Source organism: Panthera onca, chromosome B1 (genome assembly GCF_046562875.1).
Source record: "Panthera onca isolate mPanOnc1 chromosome B1, mPanOnc1 haplotype 2, whole genome shotgun sequence".
Lineage (NCBI taxonomy): Eukaryota > Metazoa > Chordata > Mammalia > Carnivora > Felidae > Panthera > Panthera onca.
In genome coordinates this window covers 39,861,305-39,885,258 of record NC_138342.1, presented here as the reverse complement: position 1 = coordinate 39,885,258, position 23,954 = coordinate 39,861,305, and the positions used below count along the sequence as shown (strand labels likewise).

At 40.2% G+C, this 23,954-nt stretch overlaps 1 protein-coding gene across 3 annotated transcripts in view; it reads right to left on the bottom strand.

The window, feature by feature from the left end:
* The window catches only part of ATP10D (ATPase phospholipid transporting 10D (putative)), a 109,610-nt gene that overhangs the window by 22,886 nt on the left and 62,770 nt on the right, over positions 1-23,954 (bottom strand). For all 3 annotated transcript variants that reach the window (XM_078446141.2, XM_060655090.3, XM_060655093.3), the window contains 7 exons: positions 21,472-21,710; positions 13,896-14,084; positions 10,856-11,465; positions 10,129-10,235; positions 8,670-8,796; positions 6,398-6,582; positions 1,879-2,188 (listed from right to left, as the gene is read on the bottom strand). In XM_078446141.2, coding sequence (XP_078302267.2) covers positions 1,879-2,188; positions 6,398-6,582; positions 8,670-8,796; positions 10,129-10,235; positions 10,856-11,465; positions 13,896-14,084; positions 21,472-21,710 — 1,767 coding nt within the window. The remainder of the gene's footprint in view (positions 1-1,878; positions 2,189-6,397; positions 6,583-8,669; positions 8,797-10,128; positions 10,236-10,855; positions 11,466-13,895; positions 14,085-21,471; positions 21,711-23,954) is intronic.

Sequence of the window (23,954 nt, the reverse complement as noted above, 5' to 3'; positions counted from 1 at the left end):
ATTAGCATCATCTGTTTCCTGGCCTTGGTGATTGGCTCAGAGATGGGCACCTGACTCCAATGATGTAATTGACATATCCAGAAGTTCTAGACTCAGGAACATCTGGATCCAGGGGCTTGAACAATTCATTCATTTATATGTTCATTCAATAAGACAGCTGAACAAAATTCCACTCTCATCCTGATTCTTTACTCCAGCAACTTGAAAAGAGTTGCTATCTTTTCACTCAGGTTGCTAACAGGATAGGATGTAAACCTAGGAATTTTTGGCAGCCGTATCAGCAAGCACGCTGAGGGGAGAAGCTACCTGAGACTGAAAGCAATCCAGGTAAAAACAGAGGCTACAAGAGATGGCTGAGTCCTCATCTTGCCATTTCTGAACACTGCGGTATCTCAGAGCTTAATCTCACACAGCTTCTCTCTTCCATTTATACTCATATTTTGGTGGTCGCATCTACCAGCCAGACCTTCAGTATCATCTAGACTTATAATTCCCCAATTTGTATCTCCAGCCAATCCCTCACTGCTAAATTCCAGACTTTCTATCGAGCTGCCCACCTGACACATCCCTGCTCAGATCTCTATGGACCTGTTCAAATTTCAGATGCATGTGTCCCAGTTCCTGATTCCCCTGCCCTCCTGGTTCCATCCCCTCTGCTCTCAGAGACAAAGATCTTCTTGTTTCCTTTAACTCCTTCTATCATACAACACATGAAATTCATCAGCATGTGTCACCAGCTCTTTTTCCAAACCATGTCTATTAGCTGACCGTGTTTCATGTCTCATCTGGGCTCAAGCCACTACCACCTTTTGCCTGAATTATTCCAGTAGCCTCCCAACTCTCCATTCCAGTAGCCTCTTTACCTATGTCCTTGCATCCAACAGTTACTCTCAACACAGTAGCCATGTGATCCTCTTAAATTTAAAGCAGATCATTTTCCTTCTCTGTTCAAAGTTCTCCCAAGACTCCCTACCTCCTCAGATAAAAGCCAAAAACGTCCTCCAGGACCCTACATGATTTGGCCACCTGCCACCTCTCTGCCCATCACTCACCTAGAAAACTCTTCCCTTTGCTCAACCTGCTTGGATCTTGAGGCACCCCAAATTTAGCCCACAGTCTTCACTTTCACTGCCCTCACCAGGAATGTTCTCCCCTCAGATCTCTGTGGCTCCCTGATCATTCTCTTCAAGTCTCTGCCCACCTGCAAACTTCAGAGATTATCTCTGAAAAACATTTAAGCTAGCAGCCCCCCTCCCTCCCCTAGTGCTCTACGTCTCCCGGCTCTGCTTTATTTTTTTTAATAGTTTGTCACTATCTGATATATATGTATGGCTTTTTTGTTTTGTTTCATTTTTTACTATATGCCTTCTAGTGGATATAAGCTCCTTAGGAAAAAGTACTTTGTCAATTTATATACTCCTTTATCTCCAGTGCCTAGAAAAATGTCTGGTATACAGAAGGCACTCGATAAATATTTGTTGAATGAATAAATAAATGATTTGTTCATGTCCCTAAATTTAACTTTTCTGAAGGTAGAACCCCTAGATTTTTCAGTTTTATAATTCAGTACATTTACCCTCCTTAACTTAGTTGATTTGGGGATCTCACATGTAACCCAAAGTCCTACTATGTTGTTTTCCGCATCACATCCCTACCATGTGGTTCAAAGCAAGTGGTCAAAAAGGTGATGAAGGCAAGAAGGGAAGGAGTGGAGGATAGGGAGGAAGCAGGGAGGAAAGGGAGAAGGAAAGTGGGGGAGGGAAAGGACAGACAGACAGAAGGGTAGACAGAAGTACAGAAGGAAGGACGGAACAGAAGGATCAGCCCCTAGCGTGGCATGAAAGTGAGGAGCACGTGGCCGGTTCCATCCCCACTCACCGATGGCCAGCGTCATCACCTGGAGATGGTTGCGCACCAACTTCACTACCTCGCTTTTCTGCAGGGGGGTGGCTCGGCAGCAGACCACAGCTTGACAGCAGGCAGTCAGCTCCAGGAACTGCTTCTGCAGACTCTCCTGCAGGGCGAACTCCAGGGTCTTCCCATTGATGATGAGTCCAGCCCGCAGCCCTGAGTCCTGTGTGGCTGGGGACTGGTGTAAGCCCTCACTTAACAATGCTTGCTCTGGACAGGCTGGATTCTTCTTCTGAAGTTCCTTCAAAATTGTGCTCATCAGCATCTCACAGGCATCCTTGAAATAAGAGGCAACGACAGTTGGCCTTGGGGCTCCCTTGGTTGCCATACCCAGCTAAATTTATCATTGTCATTCTTTAGCAACTGCTGTATAAAGGCAGTTCCTCAAGCCGTTACTTTTGAAGACCTCCCAGCTTTCCACAGAGATCGGGGGGGCGGGGGGGAGGAGGGAGGAGATCAGTTAATAGGATGGAAGAGACCTCTCATCCCCAATTCTGCAACTAAAAATAGCTGAGAATTTATTTATTTGTACAATTTACCTTCTCAAACAGTGACTCCCGAGAGTTCTTTGGTCTTTTTCTACCATTTACTATCTGCTTGACATTAGGAAAATTATGTAACCTCTCTGAACCTCAGCTTTCTCATCAGAAAATGCAAATGTCTACACATTATAACATCATTGTCAAGAAGAAGTGAAATAATGTGTGCAAAGTTCCTAGTGTAAGGCATGACACAGAATTTAAAAAATAATAGTTACTATTTTTATCTTCTTTTGGACTCAAAATTCATTCATTCACAGTGGTTTATTGAGAAACCACTTTATACTAGGAAACATCCTAGGCACTGGGGATTGGCCAACGAGCACAAGAAGACCCCTGCCCTCATCGAGCTTATGTTCTGGTTGGGATGTTTTCAGTGGTGCTTGTCACGTTTGGTCTGTGCACATCCCTCCACTCTCTTCACCCCACATAGTTAAGAAGTACCATGAAGACAGATATCATTTTTAATTTACTTTTGAAGCCTTCACAATGCCTGAGAGAGGGTCACATCAGACACTCAATAAATACTCATTGGATGGATTCTACTCAAGAAGACTGACAATAAAATTACCCAGAAATTATTGTGTCAAGTGACCACTAAGGACAGAGCCTAACAAAATCCACGAGCACTGCATTTAAGTTTAGACATTAAGACTGAAAGAAAAAGAAAAAAAAGACTGAAAGAGTTCATTCGTAAGAGATCCCCTCACTCACAGGTCCCATACATGTCGCTCTGATCCCATACATGTCAAAAACTTCTGAGGAAAAGTATACAAAGGTGAATCAAATATGCCCTTTATAGGCTCAACATATAATAGTAAAAAGTTATTTTAAAAAACCTTCTAGAATTTGGTTATATTAAAACGATATATTCAGAAGGTAACATACCCTTGAGTCATTGAAAATCAGCGTGTCTATTAACATGAGATGATACTTAAGGCATTTGTTAAGTGAAAAAACACAATTACAATACTATACAATACATAATGACAGCCTTTGTATGCTCAGGGTGCACAGAATACAGGCTTGAGTAGAAGCCCTCTAAAATATGAACATAAATTATCTGTAGTTTTATGTTTATAGAATGATTATAGACATTTTTATCCTCTTATTTGAGCATGCATTTAGCTCTATAAATTACATTTTCGTTACAGAAATATATATATACACTCAATTTTCATTATTTGCAGATTCCATATCTGTGAATTCACTTACTTGCTAAAATTTATCTGTAATCCCACAATCAATACTTGTAGTGCTTTCATGGTCATTGGTAAACATGCACAGATAGAAATTTTTTGAGTCACGTGATACGACTCCAGCTGAAACTGAACAAGGTGATGCTGTATCTTATGTCAGCTCCTGTACTATAAATAAGTGTCCTTTTCACTGTTTGGTGACACATTTTCTGTATGTTTGTGCTTCTTGTTAATTTCACTGTTTAAAATGGCCTCCAAGCATAGCGCTGCTGAAGTGCACAGTGCTGTCTAGGGGTCCTATGTACTAGAAGGTTGTGATTGGCCATAAATTCAATGTTATAATACATACAATAAATTGTTTTTAAACAGAAACACGCACGGAACGAGGTTCTATATTGATTGGTTGACACAATGTTGTGACCAGAGGCTTATGGCAACCTAATCCTACGTTTGGTTCAGTATTCACTAATACAGCATTTGCAGCAACTGTATAGAACTTAACTCCACGAATAATGAGAAAAACTACAGATGGATATAGATTATATAATATGTAATTCAATACAAAATGTATGCTTGACAAGTAATCAGCTGTGAGTAGACAAACCACAACCTTTTGGAGTTTCAGGCTATAAAAATGAGGATAATTTTACCTGATCTGTGGCCTTGTTGTAACTGTCAAGTAAGATCACGAATAAGAAAGCCTTCTATGGATTCTAACCAGCATGAAAATAAAGTTACTATCTCAGGAAAAAATTATAAGTGAAATAATAAAAACAAAACTTAAAAATTAAATGATGAATCCTAAAAGGCCTTTATATATCAAAAGGCAATAAAGAATCCAATATATAATTATATTAACCTTTTCCCCCCCAAAAAACAGACCCAGGACTTTTATGAGAATGGAAACCATGTAAAGTTTATAAGTGGCGACATTTACTGTAATCTAACTTGCAGATTTAGGAACAAGAGTTGACAGAAATTTGTAAAGCTGAAATACTACACTACAGAAATGACCAGATATTCTACTGGTTTCCAGGTGGCTCACTTAGAATGTCACAGAAGCAATTTCTTCACTAACTGGCCAACCAGGTTCCGTGATCTTTCTTTTTTAATTCTTAGCATCTCCTGATGGATGGAGGAGAATGGGGGAAAAAAATGAAAATAATATAGTGACTTAGCCCCTACTATGTGCCTGGCATTTTATATGGATGGACCTGAGTCACCATAAAACTAAATTGTGTTCACTGTACTCTGTTAGTTACCTGGAAAATTCACATAGGTGGAACAGCTTTTGATAATTAAAAAAAAAAAAGTATTTTTTGTATTTAGAACAGTCCACAGTGGATACTCTATAAAGACTTCTTGAATTGGTAACTTTAAATATCTTCAACTATAATTGTGTATTTACAAATAAGCTCTATGATCCTATGGATTTTACTGCTCATAAAAATGTCAAAGTTGAAATCAAATAAAAAGAACTGACTTCCTTTTCAATGGTAATTGAACCCTTTCTGACAGGTACTACATGTTTAATTTATAGTTTATATTTTCTCATTTAATGCCTACAATGACCCTATGAAATAGATGTTACTCTCACATCACAGGTTAGGGAAAAGGTCCAGAAGAAAACTCTCCAAGGTCACATACCTGATCACTGGCAGACCAAGTAAATGAACCAGGGTCTTACCAGCCTTAGGGCACATCCATTTTAGTGACCAAAATGACTAATGACAATTTTCTTGTGCTCAGACCTGGCTGGTACTAGGAGCTGGCTGGAGGTTGTGGTTATGGGTCTCTGGATCACAGCCAACTGCCAAGGAGAACCCACCCTGTGTTGAAAAGGAAAGTTCTCTTTCCTTAAAATATATGATCTGGTTAGGTATTGACTGAAGCCCGACCATAATAACATGGCTAACCAAACATGGCAGCCTATGACAGCCCCAAGATGTGATCCAGATGAGAAGCTCCAGAGGATTTCTGAGAGGCGGGTTGCTGGCAGAGTATGGATGCCACTGATGAAGTCTGACTTTGAGGAAGGAGGGAGAAAGGTTTTCCAAGCTAATTAAGCGGCATGCACAAATCTCAGAGGTTATTACTATACTGGAAAATTAAAAAAAAACAAAACAACCTATTCAACGCATTAGAAATTTGTGTTAGAATTTAATGGGAGGTGGGGCAGGGACAATTATAAAAAAAAAATAAGCTGTATCCAAACCTCTTAAACTCCTTAAGGAAAAAAAAAATTTTCCCTTTCCTTAAAACAGTTCTACAAACTTGACATTCTCAACAGTACTATCTAAGAATTACCACTAGAGGGCATAATTATCCCGAGAGTCTATTTTTGGAATTAACCATAAAAATACCAATTTACTCACCTAATTCTGATAGAAATCATCACTTCCCCTCAACTTGAAACAGAGGTATATTCCTGTCCAAGAATTTGACATAGTTTTTCATTATGGGCTAAATCTTATCAAATCCCTGGAAATCCAATGGGGGGTAAGGGAAAGCAGAAAATAAAAAGGCAACTTTCTATAGCAACAATTTCTTTGAATCATGTTAAACCATGAAGCCTTTAGAAGAACTATGGTATCTTCCCAAGCACAAGCTAGGTTGCTGGATAGAAGAAGTAATTATCAAGGAGCTAATGGTTATTGGTTTTTTTTCCTCCTTCCATTCATCAAATCACAAATGCTCCCTTGGCTATGAAAAAAAAAAAAAAAAAAGACTCAATCTCATTACACATACTTTACTCTGGGTATTGAGGATAAAGAGCTTGTCATCTGGCTCCAGTAGTTTGCATGCATAAGCTATGTTGACAGCTGTCTCCTGCTTGTCCCCTGTCAGCATCCAGATCTTGATGCCGGCTTTTTGAAGGGCTTCTATAGACTCGGGGACTCCCTCCTGCAGACGGTCTTCAATGCCAGTAGCACCTAAAAGATAGCCAAAGTGCAACAGAGCCTGTGAGAAACTGAAGCCCGTAGGAGCTCACCTAGGCTATAACTGAACTGTATCTGTTTGTCAACCCAATCCTGAACTACCCAAACTGTGCCAGCAGCTTCCAGAGATTCAAAGAAGTGTGGACCCAGACCAAAATCATATACAAAGTAATATTCTGGGAGGGAAGCCTTAGGAATCAATGAGCTTATTAAACTTACTTGTTTTCCTTGTAGCTAGCTTTCCTCTCCGTAAATTGAGGGGGACTCGTTTCAGTTACTTATGCAAACTTTCTCTATGATTTTGTAATTCTGTGACACTCCCAAGGGTAAGGACAGGCTTTCAAAGAATGTTCTTGCCAATAAGTGGCTTATATTATGAAACAGCATTAAAAATAGATATTATAAGTCCATAATTCCTTTTGCTAAAACAACCAGGGCCAGGTAAGTTTTAGAATTCAAAATTTTTCATATTTTATGAAGGTAACATAGTGCATCTATCATATTTTGAAGTATCTGATAACCAAACATATTAATATTTCTGTGGAAAACTTTCAAATGTTCACACTAGTTAGGAAAATAAAGACTTACAAAAGTTTATCAGACCAGGCCTGATTTTTATAGCCAAATGAGTTCTGGCACTAAACCCACGGAGCGTTTTTGAGTTTGGAATTTCAGACAAGGAGAGGTAGACGCATACAACTGATGCTGTCACAAAGAAATGACGTAGGACAGCACTATTACTCTAGTGGCTCGACACAAAGTGGGATCACTGTTTTTCTCTGAACCAGAGGAATGGAGCTCCGATACTGGTCTCTTGCTATGTTAGCACTTAGATTAGAATCTAGATGTCCAGACTCGGAGACAGTGGTTCTCAACCTTGGCTGGCTCAGCATTCCTTGGGGATCTTTTGAAAATTCCAATGTCCCAGTCACACATCAGACGAACTGAATCAGAATCCCTGAGAATAGGATGCAGGTTTTTTTATTAAAAAATTTTTCTTAATGTTTATATATTTTTGAGAGAGAGAGAGAGACAGAGTGCTAGTGGGGGGGGGGGGAGCAGAGAGAGGGAGACACAGAATCTGAGGCAGGTTCCAGGTTCTGGGCTGTCAGCATAGAGCCCAATGCGGGGCTCATACCTATGAACCGTGAGATCATGACCTGAGCCAAACTCGGACACTTAACCGACTGAGCCACCCAGGTGCCCTTTTTAAACTTTTTTTTAATGTTTATTTATTTTTGATAGAGAGAGAGAGAGAGAGAGAGAGAGTGCATGAGTGCGGGTGAGGGGCAGAGAGAGAGGAGAGGGAGGCTCTGAAGCAGGTACTGTGCTGTCAGCAGAGAGCCTGACACGGGGCTCAAACTCACAAACTGAGATCATGACCTGAGCCAAGGTGGGATGCTTAACCGATTGCACCACCCAGGTGCCCTGCACTAGTATCTTAAAGTGCCCCAGATGATTTCAAGGCACAGCTCAGTCTGAGACAAGAGGTGTTGTTTGTGCTACTTTTACCAGCAATCAGGAAGTAAGAGAAGAGAGAAAATTTCATTGGTCCAGTTGCAGGTACATACAAAGCACACAGGCCCTGTTGCTAGGTAGACCCGAGTTTCTCTGCAGCTCTATCAGCTGTTAGTGTGACTTTGAACAAGTCAATGAGCTTCTCTGTGCCCCAAGTTTCCTCCAAATAATTTAGAGATTTGTTGTGAAGGTTCAAAGAGACAACACATATTAAGTACCTTATCCAAGGCCTGGCAAGAAACTTAAGCTGGAAATCCTCTTGAACCAGGGGGAACCAGGATATTTATTTGACTTGGTATTCTAAGTTAAAGTGATAAGGTTTTAAATGATCTTCTTAAGGACGACCACCCTGATCCCACCATAAATGGAGTCTAGTTCACTGCAGCGGAAAACAGAATGAAAAGAATTGGAAACCGGGTAGAGATCAGACTGGACACGGTAGACAGAACCATGTGCTCTATTAGATCAAAGTAGGGGGGAAAAAACCACTGGTGAATAACTTACTTAGAGAGAGCCAGTGTTTTTCAAAATTGTCCATTCAGACAACACAAGAGTCTACCTACCAAGTAAAGTTAGCTTGTTCTCCAACCTCATGGCAGATTCAAGGAGTAACTCTTCCCTGTGGTCAATGCTGGTTTCTGCTAAAAAGTGGTTCCTCAGCCACTCTGCGTATTCAGTGTCACTCATGACCTAGGAGGGTAAAAAGAGCTATAAGACAGGCCAGATCATCTTGTGGGATCCCACCAGGACTGACCACTAGCTGAATACCAAGCCATCAACCTGTTTTCGGTATTCCTCTCTCTAGACATACTTATGCCAGGTTCTCACACCACCTGGTCACAACCTTCCCAAGCTCTATGGTCAGACTTCTTTAACACTGATAATGGATGGACACGATAGCTCAGTAGTTCTTGGAAATTCTAGGCATCATACATGATGAAAGTGGGTTAATTTCTTTAACCCAGGGTGTATGCAGTTGGAAGAGGTCTCCACGTGGCAGTTAAATCTAGAAAGATTCTAATGGTGCAGTTGAGAAAGTGGCATCAGGACTGCTCAGTTTGAGGTATTACATAGCCAACAGCACCGCTAATATCTTTTGACGGTTAGTTTGTGGAGTTAGTTATTTGTAAAGGTGAAAAGAGCGAGGGAGCTGTATGAGTGGAGCAAGGAAGTACTCTTCCTAAAATATTAAATGAAATTCCTGGAGAAGGAACCAATGATACATTTTCCTCTTTCTTCAGGTTGCCATAGAGGGAGAAATCCACATTTTGGTTCTCAAAAAGCAACGTGAGGTGGAGGGGGTGAGGCAACTTCTCTATCTACTTATTCTCACTCACAAGGTAATCTGACTTAGGAAAAATCTGACATCTATTGGGCTGCATTTTTATCAGGGACAGGATCATTCCACTTGAAAAGGCAGCATTCTCTCCTTTTGCTTTCATCTTGAAACTCTCCATTTTTCTTACAACTTTGTGTGGGGCAGGCTTTTGATTCTATATGCAGCTGGGTGACTAAATATTGACTAAGAGTCTGCAATGGATCACAGCTTCCCTAATGCAGCTCGTCAGAACTAGAATTTGGGTGAGAAATGAGCGATCCCTACATTTGTCTTAGGTGCTCGCTACAGTCTCCAATTCAGGCTTCCTGGAGAGCCTCGTATTTAAAAATTATAATGGATGGCAATTAATGCACTGATACTTTGATCTACCTGTACACCCCTGTCTTTCATATTCGCTAGAGCCCAGAATGACACACGGAAATTGATACTCTGGTTTCTAACACAGCACATGAGAACTCAGAGAACAGAACTTTTAGGTACACTTGTGGCTTGTTCTCCAAGCAAAACACTGCTTTGGAGAACAAACTCCAAGCAGCCAATACATATGGAAGGGAGAAGCTGTGAACAGAAAGCCCATGATCCAGGGGCTTTGCCAATTATCCGGACCAGGGTTTGACACATGCTCGTCATTAAACGATGGCTACACGGTGGAAGAATAAAGACGATGCGCCTGAGAGCCTCACCTTCTTCGCTATACATAACGTGCGTAGGCCTCGTTTGGCATAGTCGTCCAAGTGTTTCTGGGTTTTCTCTCTTATTATCATCTGTTGTTTTTCCAGACTTCCTCCATCTGAAATAATTAACAAAACACAAGTATTCCCACCAGTCTGCCCAATTAAAGACAAAGTTTTACAAACAATGGTGGCTTACCCCACAACAAACAAAAGACCTTGTAGTTTTGAGTCCCAACTGTGCATTAATTAAAGGGACCCTCAGAATAAAGCTTTCCCTTGTTCCTTCCTCCCTGGGGAAAAGCACCATGAACTTAATACAAACACCATTCCCACACCATCAATAACAACAGTAACAGTAACTATAATAATGCTATCTGCCATTCACTGAACACCTGCCATTTGGTAGGCACTGGACAAAGGCTCTCCATATACTGGATATGGCGTGTCATTAAACCTCTGAGGAACCTACAAAAAAGGTACTATAATCCCCATTTATTGAACACTTAGGCAGAGAGTAGTAGGTAACTTTACCAAGACATAGGTCAGATCTGCACCCAGGTCTGTATAGCCCCCAGACTTACATGCTTTCTCACCAAATCCTAGGCAGCTTCCCCTACTTTGCCAAGTGCAGCTGATCCCCCAAATATCCACTTGCTTGTCTTTATAAAACCATCTGGAGTGGCCTTTGAATTTCTGAGCCCTTGATATCCCCGCTTTCAGTTCTGTATGAACTCACCTGGGGAAGCCACAGAGAGCAACTCCATGATTACAGAATCCGCACCCTTTGTGTATACCACGACTTGGTTGGAAAGGGGGTGTCGAACAACAACAGACATTCTTTTTCTTACTGAGTCGAAAGGCAGGATGTGCAGGAGTTGAAACGTTAATGGCCCCAAAGCAGCAAAGTCCACCATGACCTGCTCTGGTGTCCGGGACCGTAAAGTGCATTGGTAAGCCCGGGCGGCATACACCAAGGCCGCTTCGTCTGGGCTCTCAGCCTCATAACACAGGCTGGAGGCCCACGGCTGTCCAGGGGAGCATTCCACCTTGCCATCGGTGAGGCCTGCATCACAGTTCTGTTTCTCAGTCTCCGTAGGGTGAGCAGAATCACTAGAGTCCCGAGGGCTCTCGCTAGTTTGGGAGACCTCTTCCTCCACAGGTGAAGCCAGTTTCATTCGACTAAAGAGAGAGAGTCTGCTCACAAAGGCACTTGGGATCCCAGAAGATGGCTCTTTCCCACTGGCAAGTGACGGCGAACTTGATCTTCGCACAGACAATCTCTGGAAGAGGTTTTTAATCTCTTCCAAGGACTTGATAGGCATTCCACTCAGTGATGAGAGTCCAATCTAGGGAAGACAATTTGGGAGGGTCTCCATCATATAGTCAAAAGCAGTTCATAACCATGTTGAAGTCAAACCAGGAAAAAAGTAGGTAAGAATTACCCCTCCTTAAATAACTAGCAGCCTGCTTCTTCATACTTAAAACTGCCCCAGAAAAGGGGTGCCTGGGTGGCGCAGTTGGTTAAGTGTCCGACTCTTGATTTCAGCCCAGGTCATGATCTCAAGGTTTGTGAGTTTGAGCCCTGCATCAGGCTTCGTGCTGCCAGCACAGAGCCTGCTTGGGATTCTCTCTCTCCCTTTGTCTGCCCCTTCCCTCCTCATGTTCTCTCTCTCTCTCTCAAAATAAATAAACATTAAAAAAAAAACTGTCCCAGAAAACATTAACAAAAATTAAAATGGCCATAATGAAAAAGATGTGCTAACGTTGATGGCACTACAAATTTCTACAACCATTTAGAAAGAAATTTGGCAAATAATAGCAAAAGAGATAAAATGCCAATATTGCCAGCAGTGGGCATATTAAAGCAATTTTTCCTAACGAATAACTTAAAATATAGGTGATCCATAATCTTTATTATGTACATCCTAGCAATAGCAATTTAAAAATTATAAGCAAATTAAGTATTCAAAAATAGCAAAGCAGAAAAATCTTCCTGAAATGTTATACAGTCCTCACAAAATAAAGTTTATAAAGCCTATGGGGTAAAATTGGTAAAGCTTTAAAATATAAAATTCATGTGAACAACATAAAAATAAAAATTGTATGAACATAAGAACAAATGAGTGATAATATGCATTTAAAACACTGAAAGAAAGCTAAAAGATTAACAAAATGGGTTGTTTTCCTCTTTTATTTTTCAGATTCTATAAGATTGTTACCATGACTTTTTCTGTTGTTTTAAAAAGGCCAGTGAACAAAGTCACTTAAAGTGTTATCAGCAGAAATTATTAGCTTATTAGCAGAAATTCACAGTGAGTGTGAATTTCTATTACATATTTTTTTCTAATTTGTAGCCTTATTTTCTTTTCTAGCTCTCAACTTTTATCAGTGATTAAACTTAGAGTTTAATATTAATTATGAAGGCCAATTAAATCCTAAAATTTTCTCATTCTGAAAAGCCCAAAATATGGAAGTGTTTTCCTAAACATTATTAATCTTTGGATAGTTGGAGACACCTATGCTGGTCAATTTTCAGACTTATCAGCAACTCAGAAATGAAGAGAAACAACCACAGATGAGGTTTTCATATTCCTGACAGATTCTGATTAACTTATTAGTCATGGTCTATCATTACCTCAAAATATCATAAAGCTTAGGCTTTTATAGCTCTAGAGATTTTCTTTCAGACAACAGCATATTCTATTCTTTGGGGATAAGGCAACATTTTCAAACAAAAAAACACCAGAAGATGCCTATTTTGGATACAGATGCACGAGAAAAACTGTTACACGAGGAGGAAAAAATATCCAGTAATTTATTCTCTAAGTACATAATCACTTTCCAAAGAGCAACTCTCTAATTGAAAACCTTATAAAAACAGTTTTCTGATAAAAGCTTAATTGGAAATAAGTTATTTTTATGGTAAAGTTGACCACCTCTGAATTTGCCAAAAAAAGATGATCTGATGGGAAATTAAAATGTAACTGGGTTGTGCTGCAAACTGAATTTAAGTGGGTGTGTGCAAAAGGGAAGAGAGTTCTTCGCACGAGGAACACAGCACAGCATGTGGTGAATCACCAGTCTTTAAAACAAGTTTTTCTTTTTAATTGAAAGTGAATTTTTACATAAATTCTAAGCTACAAATAGGCTTTTTAAATCTAGCTTTTGTGGGAACTGCAGAATCTTGGTACACTATAAATGTGCTGGATTTTAAACTGAGTTAGAACTAACCCAACTGGTACATGAAAAAAGGTACCCTATCGTGAAACATGATAATGAATCTAATACTTTAAATTTTGCCTGATGTAGTGCATATGACGTTGGAGGTCTCAGAAGCCTCAAAGAAGCTTTGATTGGGTAAGGAAACTGCAAAATGAGCACAGCCACATTCCACAAGAACTGTTCTCATCAGCTATCCTTCTAGAGGCAAAATAGTAGAGCAGCACTGAGTCCTACTTCATGGGTTCAAATCCTGCTTCCCCCACATACTGGCTCTGTGACCCCAGGATAGTTACTTAACCTCAATGGCAAAATGGAATGGTGGAGTAATATTACCCAACTTAGGAAGTTGTTCGGAGGATTGCACATGTTAATACCAGTAAATCACTTAGAACATATGTCCAGAACACAGATTAAGTGGTGTGTGTCAACTGCTATTATTATTATCATTAGTAATAGTGTTAATTATTATCTACATAACAAGGCCAGTACAAGTACATTTAAACCCAAAGTTCTCTTCTAGAAGATGTGATCCTTGTTTGCATTAGAGACTTTACCTTTTGTCGTGGTTGGTTAGGAGCAGAAACCACTACAGTGTTGCAAATTGCCAATGCAATAAAGAAGTCAATGATATACAAAGTCTCCAGTGGTGGATTTGGGACAGCCTCATCTAGTGGTGTAAAAAGCTGAGGTGTAATCTGATTAAATTTGTCCAAAAGTCTGGTGTCTGGTACCACATCTGTTTCCTGAAAACCCAATTAGAAAAAGTGTTGTTATGTTAAGTATCTAAAAATGAGAGCTTTAAATTTACATGAGAAGTAGCTTTTATAACCACACTCTATGCACAATGAGATAGTAAACTTTACTCTTCTAAAAAACATTTAACATGGCATCATGGGAAGTGAGAATAGGAAAATAACAGACCAAAAAAAAAAAAAAAAAAGGAAAATCCAGAATGCACAATACTGATGGAGAACACCTTGACTATTAACTTAAATTCAACAGGAGATAGGAACAATGCCTTCCACCAAAATCTAGTTGACTGTTTTTCTATTTTGAAATACATAGTTGACAAAAGTGAACTATTGGGAGTTCATCAAGATAAAAAACTTCTGCACAGAGAAGGAAAAAAAAATCAACAAAACTGAAAGACAACCGACGGAATGGGAGAAGATATTTGCAAATGACATATCAGATAAAGGATTAGTATCCACAATTTATAAAGAACTTATCAAACTCAACATCCAAAAAAAAAATAATAATCCAGTGAAGAAAGGAGCAAAAGACATGAATAGACACTTTTCCAAAGAAGACATCCAGATGGCTAACAGACACATGAAAAGATGCTCAACATCACTCACCATCAAGGAAATACAAATCAAAACTACAATGAGACACCCCCTCACACCTGTCAGAATGACTAAAATTAACACAATAAACAACAGGTGTTGGCAAGGATGTGGAGAAAGGGGAATTCTATTGCACTGTTGGTGGGAATGCAAACTGGTGCAGCCGCTCTGCAAAACAGTATCGAGGTTCCTCAAAAAGTTAAAAATAGAACTACCCTATGACATAGCAATTGCACTACCAGGTATTTATCCAAAGGATACAAAAATACAGATTTGGAGGAATATATGCACCCCAATACTTATAGCAGTACTATCAACAATAGCCAAACTATGGAGAGAGCCCAAATGTCCACTGACTGATGAATGGATAAAGAAGAGGTGGTATATATAAACAATGGGATATTATTCAGCCATCAAAAAGAATGAAATCTTGCCATTTGCAACAACATGGATGAAGCTGGAGTATATAATGCTAAGCAAAATAAGTCAGTCAGGAAAAGACAAATACTGTATGACTTCAGTCATATGTGGAATTTAAGAAACAAAACAGATAAACATATGGGAAGGGGGAAAGGAAGAGAGGGAAATAAACCATAAGAGATTTTTATTGATAGAGAACAAACTGAGAGTTGATGGAGGGAGGTTGGTGGGGGATGAGCTAGATGGGTGGTGGGCATTAAGAAGGGCACTTAGTTATGATGAACACTGGATGTTGTATGTAAGTAATGAATCACTGAATTCTATTCCTGAAACCAATATTGCATTGTATATCAACTAATTAGAATTTAAATAAAAATTTGAAAAGAAAAAAAAAAAATACAGTTTCCAGAGCATCCAACAGCAGCTGATGATTCATCTAACAACTGATGAGTACCACCTCTTTTAAAACTGAGGACATTATTCATACCATGTTATTTTATGGTTAACACAAAAAATTTTATGGTTCAAATCATTACTATAATAAAAACAAAAACAGAAACAAACAAAAGAAGCTCTCCAAAATAAACATCAGTATGAGCAGGCAAACATATATAAAGAATATTACCTAGTAATATACATGACATTAATGAGGGTTCCTCCAAGAGATTTTTCTTTTTTTTTTAACATTTTCATTTTATTTTTTGAGCAAGAAAGAGAGCATGACCATGGGAGGGGCAGAGAGAGAGGAAGACACAGAATCCCAAAGCAGGCGCCAGGTTCTGAGCTGTTAGCACAGAGCCCGATGCAGGGGCTTGAACCCACGAATGTGAGATTGTGACCTGAGCCAAAGTTGGATGCTCAACTGACTGAGCCACCCAGGCGCCCCTCCAAGAGATTTCTGATCATCAAATATATTGTCAATATATGCCCTGTGCCCTCCTCTTAAAGATTCTTAGCATAGGGTGGTTCAGTCGGTTAAGCGTCCAACTCTTGACTTCAGCTCAGGTCGTGATCTCATGGTTCTTGAGTCTGAGCTCCACATCTGGCTCTCTGCTGACAGCATGGAGCCTGTTTCAGATCCTCTGTCCCCCTCTCTCTGCCCTTCCCCTACTTGTGCTCGCTCGCTCTCTTTCTCCCCAAAATAAATATTAAAAAAGTAAAAAAAAGGGGCGCCTGGGTGGCTCAGTCGGTTAAGCGTCCAACTTCGGCTTAGGTCATGATCTCACAGTCCGTGAGCTGTCAGCACAGCTCAGAGCCTAGAGCCTGTTTCAGATGCTGTGTCTCCCTCTCTTTCTGACCCTCCCCCATTCATGCTCTGTCTCTCTCTGTCTCAAAAATAAAAACGCTAAAAAAAATTTTTTTTAATTAAAAAAAATTAAAAAAAAAGATTCTTAGTACAAATTAGCTCTAAGAAGTTCTGCTATTGAAAAAACTACATATCCATTTTAACACAGTGCTTCTCACATTTACTGACGAGTACTAGTTTTAACAAAAGAATGTTGTGCTAGAAAATGGTTTATAAAACAGTCACATGTAGACAACTGCTTTAGAAATTTTTCAGATGAATCAAAAGAGGGATCATCAACTACAAATCAAATTTCACTAAAATGCCATTGTATTCTAGAGAAGTCGTGCATGTAGTCGGTTGGCATGCTGACTGCAGGAAGCCAGGAGAGGTGATTTAGAGATAGGAGAAAACGGTGGAGATGTGAGATGTGTGATATTAGGCTCAAAAGACCATGGCTTGTATTTTATGCTTAGTTTGGGGAGAACTAGCGTAGGCTTAATAAGAAAACAGCACAGGCTGAAAAATCGCATGAGTTTGAGTTTAGATCCTGGACTCACTGCATAGTCGCTGCTATCCTCAGGTAGCGTGCTTCAACTCCCCGAGCTTCATTTTCTTCTTCTGAGTAATGGTAAAAATAACATCTACCTCACAGGGTGGTTGTATAAAGTCAATGAGATAATGAGTGAGGTGATACCCGTACAACAGGAACCTATAGGCAGATCACCAGGCTCACAATGGGTCCAAACTATATGCTGTCACAAAGCATTCTCAAATTTCTATTTAAATACATCAACATCTACTATCCTGTGATATGAGACATAGTTTGGTGGAGTTCATAGGCACTAATATCCTGATGGCTGTTCACTAATGAGTCAGCCATATTTCCTCACACATCTCACGTACACAGTAACACTGAGCCAGTGTCTGGGCCCTCAGTTACTCAGAGAATAATCCTTTCCTCAGGACCTCCTTGCCAAAGTCAATAGAAGACAGTGGTAATGTTTGAGAGACTTCTTTCTTACTCAATGCTTAGTCAGCAAGGGATGCTTGGGAAACTCGTCACATGATATTTGGCAAATATACTGTCATCTATTGCTTGTGAGATCCCATGAGTTAGAAAATATTTCCAGAGGCATCTCAGAATGCTAATGTGTACTAAGTCAAAAACAAAAACAAAACAAAACAAAAAACAAAAAAACATTTCAGAGTGGAACTCTTCTTAAGAAATGTTTAAAATTTTTTTTCTAATATGTGTTTATTTTTGAGAAAGAGAGAGAGAGAGGGAGGGAGACAGACAGAAAGACACAGAATCTGAAGCAGGATCTAGGCTCTGAGCTGTCAGCACAGAGCTGATGCGGGGCTCGAACTCAAGAACCACGAGATCATGACCTGAGCCAAAGTCAGAGGCTTAACCAACTGAGCCACCCAGGCGCCCCTCTCTAAGACATGTTTAAATATCAATTTAAACTTAGTGGCTTTCCTTCGAATCATGCTTCCTTTTTAGTAATTCTCGGCCACCTTCCCCACCTTTTCTGGCTTTATTTCCCACCTATGTTTATCAATTACTGACCCTCTCTCTTCAGGTCCATTTCTCTTACCCCAATTTTCATTTTTATTGCTGCAAAGTCTAGGTCTTTTGGGCTTGAGGTTACTTTCTTTTCTGCTCTGTAAATCCCTCCTTATTAGTTTAATCCTAACTCAAGTTTTACCTCTTTTCTGCAGCCCTTCTTGATCCCTCCTCCTCCCTTGAGAGTTGAACACTCCATTCTTTGTGCCCTCACTATACTTTGGGTTCACCCACTATTACTGCATCTTTTTTTTTTTTTTTTTCCAACGTTTTTTTTTTTTTGTTTTTTTTTTTGTTTTTTTTTATTTATTTTTGGGACAGAGAGAGACAGAGCATGAACGGGGGAGGGGCAGAGAGAGAGGGAGACACAGAATCGGAAACAGGCTCCAGGCTCCGAGCCATCAGCCCAGAGCCTGACGTGGGGCTCGAACTCACGGACCGCGAGATCGTGACCTGGCTGAAGTCGGACGCTTAACCGACTGCGCCACCCAGGCGCCCTATTACTGCATCTTTAATATAGGATTGTTTTTATTTATTTTTATGTCTGCCTCCTCTGCCTAGAAACAAAACTGAAGGATAAGGACATGTCTTACTCATTTTACATCCCTGTGTCTAGTATTTTGCCATTGTTTTTCATTAATCTATTCATTCATTCATTCATTCACCCCATAAATATTCATTGTTGCATCTATGGCATCAGGCACTCCTCAAGGACAGAGGGATGCATAGGACGGATACGATCCTGGCTTGTGTGCAGCTCACATTCTAGTTAGGGGAGATAGCAGATACAAAAACTAACCTATAAACAATAAGATGCTTCTAGATTGAGACAGAGAGAGACAGGAGGGGTGGAAAGAACTCTGGATTAGGTGGTAGGGAAGGTTTACTGAAGAGGTGACACTAAAGCTGAGATCTCAGTGACAGAAAGGAAAGCCACATAGAGATCTAAGAGAATAGTCACCTGGGTAGAAGAAACAGCACTCCTGTTGAACAAAAACATAAAGAGGAGGAAAGAAGCATAAACAACCTTGGCTTACAAAGAAAAGGTTTCTATTTCTAAATAGGTAGTATGAACCCAGGAGCCTGGGGCTTCAATGACATGTTAATTCCCAAAGCTTGGAATATTTTTGCCAGCAGCCCGCCTAGGATCCTTACTCCCTGGCTCTTAACCTGCATCTCCATGCAAGGTGCTAGCTTACAATTTTCCATTTCTAGACATCACAGCTCTCAGTGTGCTCTCAAGCTGGTGCTCTTAACCGGGGCTCCACCGACAGGCTTCTGGAACTGGATGCAAAAATTTAACAGATGCTAATTTTTCAGGTCAAAGAATCTATAGCTTTCTCAAAATAATCTTTAGTCTCGAAAGGATAAAATCAACTTGTCTAGAGCAAGAGTGAGATGATCTCATATTTCAAGGAAGACCTCTTTATCCTATATATAATGGTGTGGTTTTGAAAACACAAAACACCCCCAGTGCATCTTTACAATCAAAATGGCACATGGCATTGAAATAAAGGGCAAGTGAAAACAAAATGCACTGAGTGGGAAGGCTGAGCCTGTTAAGCAGCTTCACTTAACAACCTTCAAAACTACTTTATTGAGAATGGACACATGAGTCCCTGAGACAGATCTTGAGAATTCAAGATGTTAAGTTCTTGCTCTTAAGGAGCTATTGGCATATTTCAGGGGGCATAAATAAGGCCTGCGTAATGAGAACTAAGGAAGGGAGGGAATGGGTACACAGAACTCAGAAGCTGAGAAAAGAGAGTCTGGGAAGTCTTCAGAAGAGAGTATTTAACATAGTCTTATAAGAAATAAGTGTTTCATCAGATTTGGTAGACAGAGGTAGGTTGCCAATGGGAAGAAAAAATGTTAGATGGAGAAAATGGTACAGATAAAAGAACAGACTTTAAGAAACATCACTTTTTTTCCAAGGAGATGAGGCTAAATCAGGAAACTGAGAGGGTGGGTAGGGCACAACCCCAGTGGGTCACCAATGTCCTATTTCCAAGTAAACATGGGTCAACATGTGGTTAACTTTGCATGGGTGGAAAATGTAAAAGATCAGTACAGGAATAGGTAAAAAGAGAAAAAAATATATATCTATTTCTGATACAGCTTTATAGTGAATGCACAGAAGAGGCTGTATGCATTCTTTTCCTATTTTCCTTTCAGAAGTTGGAGAAAAAAAATTAAGCCTAGATGTTTGGAATAGTCTGACATGTGGCCAAGATACAATATGACAGGTGCTATATCTTCAGTGCCACAGGAATGAACTAAATGAGTTGCATGGAAATGATTATGCTCACTCCTGAAATTTTTACTGGCAACTTTGAAAAGAGCCAGGAGATTCCCTTCAAGGCCTTTCCAGAACAAAAGAGACCACTGGCATCTACTCAGATCACATCTCTGCTACGAAAACCATACAATAAATTCAATGCAGACACACAAAGTTTCCCCAAAGTGGATTTGTTCTTGTTACGCCACCTACTTTAGACCAGTTGCCAGTCTCAAGCCTGGGGAATCCTCATCTTGGTAAACCACAAGAGTTAATGAGATGTGGAAGGCAGAAAGGGCAGCTGAAGGTTTACAGAAACAATTCTAAGTACAGCAAAACTTTTGAACTCTGATTCTTTCATGTAAGTATCATTCCTCTTTCCCATCTTCCACATGGCCCTCTAGATTTTTCTTCAGCAAAATGGGTTTGTCAATGGGTATAACTAAACAGCTTCCAAAACTTCCCTCAGGAACTCAAGTGATACCCAGATGAGCTCTAAAATAGAAATATCAGAAAATGTCATTCTGAGGACTCAGAATGGGGAAGAGGACACAGGTTTGGTGGGACTGGGGGGAAAAATGCAGAAAAAAAGGCCTTGGAGGGTACTGACAGTACATATGTCATTCAGACATACTTAGCTGTCTATGAGATAACTCTGGAAAGCTTTGCTGGTTCTGAGAGTGAGTCATGGTCTGTAACCCAAGGCAGCTGTTTTTGTTTTTCCAGAGAGACAGAGACAGAGAGAGAGAGAGAGAGAGAGAGAGAGAGAGAGAGAGAATGAGAATGAGAGTATGAGCATGGGGGAAGAGAGTCGGGGGGGGGAGAGAATGGTAACCAGGTTCCAGGCTCAGTGCAGAGCCCAATGCGGGGCTTGATTTCACAACCCTGAGATCATGACCTGAGCCAAAATCAAGAGTTGGACACTTAGCCAACTGAGCCGCCCCAAGGCAGCCTTCTTTAGGCTTAGGCACCATTGGCCCTGATCAGAAATACTATGCTATTTCAGAAATGATACACTATCTCTCAACACTGAAGTATCCCACAAATTAGGAAGCTATGATACTGTTTGCTTATATTTCTAATTTTGTGTGGGCAATTACACTGAACCACAATTATGTAGTCTCTTCTCAGGTAGAAAAGACAACAGTGTTTGGCTCTGTCATAATTAGGGGGATGTTCTTTCATTATTCATTATAGATATACAAGATTCAAGTCACATATTCACACTTACAATGGGGCTACTGAAAGCAGCCTGTCTGGAGTGAGGCCCTTCACTGGCTCCTTCTCCACTTCCCACAGCTAAACAGCTCCCAGCAAGATGATTCAAGGATTTACTTCCCAAGGGCCCATTATGAACTGTCCTGCAGCTGGGGGTCCTCGGTTTTGTCATATTGGTGAGGGAGCCGCTGGGAGTGTCCATGGAATCTTCATCTTCAGAGGCAGCTTCCTGGTAGGACTCTAACCTCTTGGCTGAGCGATAAAAAATCATACTGGGTCATTACCTGAGAAGAACCATTTGCAAACTGAATATGCCAGACATTTACTTAAACAGCTATTCCACACCATCTCCTCCCTTTTCAAAAACTGCCCTCCAAACTCCCCTCTCCAGATTCCCTTCATGAACTTACCTCGTTGGGAAAAGTAAAAGCAATCAGACAGCAACTCCCTTCTTATCCTATCGTCAAATCTACCAACCTATCCACATCTGTATCTGAACCCTCCTACTACTATGGATAAAGCTTCAAATGCCAAGCTCTCCACTCATGATCTGCCTCCCGCTCCTCTGGCCTTCTCAAGGACTTCACGTTTACAACTTTCCCCTCCTTCGCTTACACCAAGCTCCCCTCAACCAATCTCATGGCTTTCTGTCCCTGTCTGTCCACTGACACTACTTTTGGCAAGGTTGCCCATGAGTTCCACGTTATCAAATCCCATTACTGCATCTGTCCATATCTTATATGCATCCTTAGCAACATCCAACAGAGGTGACTGTTCTCTGCTTGAAATGGCTCTTTTGGTTTCTCTGACATGATGTGTACCTGTTTTTCCTCCTACTTCAGTGGCTATTCCTTCTTATTTTCTCCTGCTATCTTCTCTTCAATCAAATACTGGGTTGCTGCAGGAGCTCCTTCCCTTCTCCACCTATACACTCTTCCTTGGTGATATCACCTGGTCCACATTTGAAATGCCAACTCTGTGCACATGATTTTTAACTTCTAACTGGAATCCAGACTCCTATATATATCCAACTCTCCACCTGATACTTCTAGTTAGATGTCTATTCGGTTCTTCAAGCAGATTATCTGCATGGCTAACTCCTTTACCTTTCTCAAGTCTCTTAGCATGTCCCTTGTCAGCAGACTTTCCAGATATAACCACTTCAGAGCTTACCACCATCTACACACTATAGATCTTATTTATTTTTTGAATCATCGAGTAGAATATAAACTCCAAAAATGCAGAGAGTTTTGTCAGTTTTGGTTTGTCTGTTTTGTTTTGCTGTAAAGCATCACCAATAGCTGTCCATTATTTATCCAAAATATCTCTAATATCTCGAATTCTCTCCATCTTCATTTCCTTAACCCAAGCCACCATTATCTCTCAACTGGACCAGTGCTAACAGCCTCATAACTGGTCTCCTTACCCCTCGGCATTCCATTCCTTAACCATTAGCTACATTGATCTTCCTAAAATATAAAAGCTGATCACATAACTCCTGCACAAAATTTTCCATATGTTGGCTTACATAGCTCAAAATGATCTGACCTTTGCTGATCTTCTTGAAGTTTCTTGCCCCTTCCTCTTCCACATGTCCACTAAAATCCAGCCTCCCTGGCCTTCTTTTCTTACTTTGAAAATTGCCAAGCTCATTTCAGCCTGAGAGCCTCTATACTAGCTGCTGCCTGTAACTGGTAGGTTTTCGCATCTGAACTTCAAGATTATGTTATTCAGATCTAAGCTGTAACCCTTAGAAAGGCCTTGCTCCCCTACCCAATCCAAAATGCCTTCCAATCATTCTATCATATCATCTCATTTTAATTCTCTGAAAAGCACTTTTCATTATTTAATTATTTTTCTTGATTTAAGAATTAATTTATTTGTGACTATTCAACAGAAGCTCTGTGAGAGGGCCCCTATCTGCCTTGTTAATCATTATGTCCAGGAGTACAGAGTAAACAATCAGTCAATGTGTACTTGCTGAATTGCTAGCTGCATTCAAGCCAAGTCTAGCTACTTAGAGTATGGCTTTTGGCAAGTTAATTTCAAAATAAAAAATATTTTCATATTCTGTTCAATAGTTTTTATCTGTATTTTTCAAGGACAAAGAGAAGCTAAGAGGCAATGTTGTGATCCTGAGTTCTAGAACGAACTCTTCCAAAGACTCAGTGTTTTCTAGGAAATCACTTAACTTTTCCCAGGCCTCTGTTTTCTTGCTGGCCGAATGAACAATTTGGATTTAATGACTTTAAGATCCTTTCCAGTTCTGCAAGTTTCATTATATTCTCTGACTAAATAATACAGAATGCTTCCCTGTATGGCCTTTCAGCTTCAAAAACCCATCCACTTACTGAATCCCAAACATACTGAAGTTCTCCATTTTCACCTGTGCCCTTGTCCAGAATATCCATTCTCTTTTTCTATACTTACATAAATCCTCAACATCTTTGAAGGCTTAGTTCAAAGGCCAGTTCCTCAATGGTGACCTCTGTAACT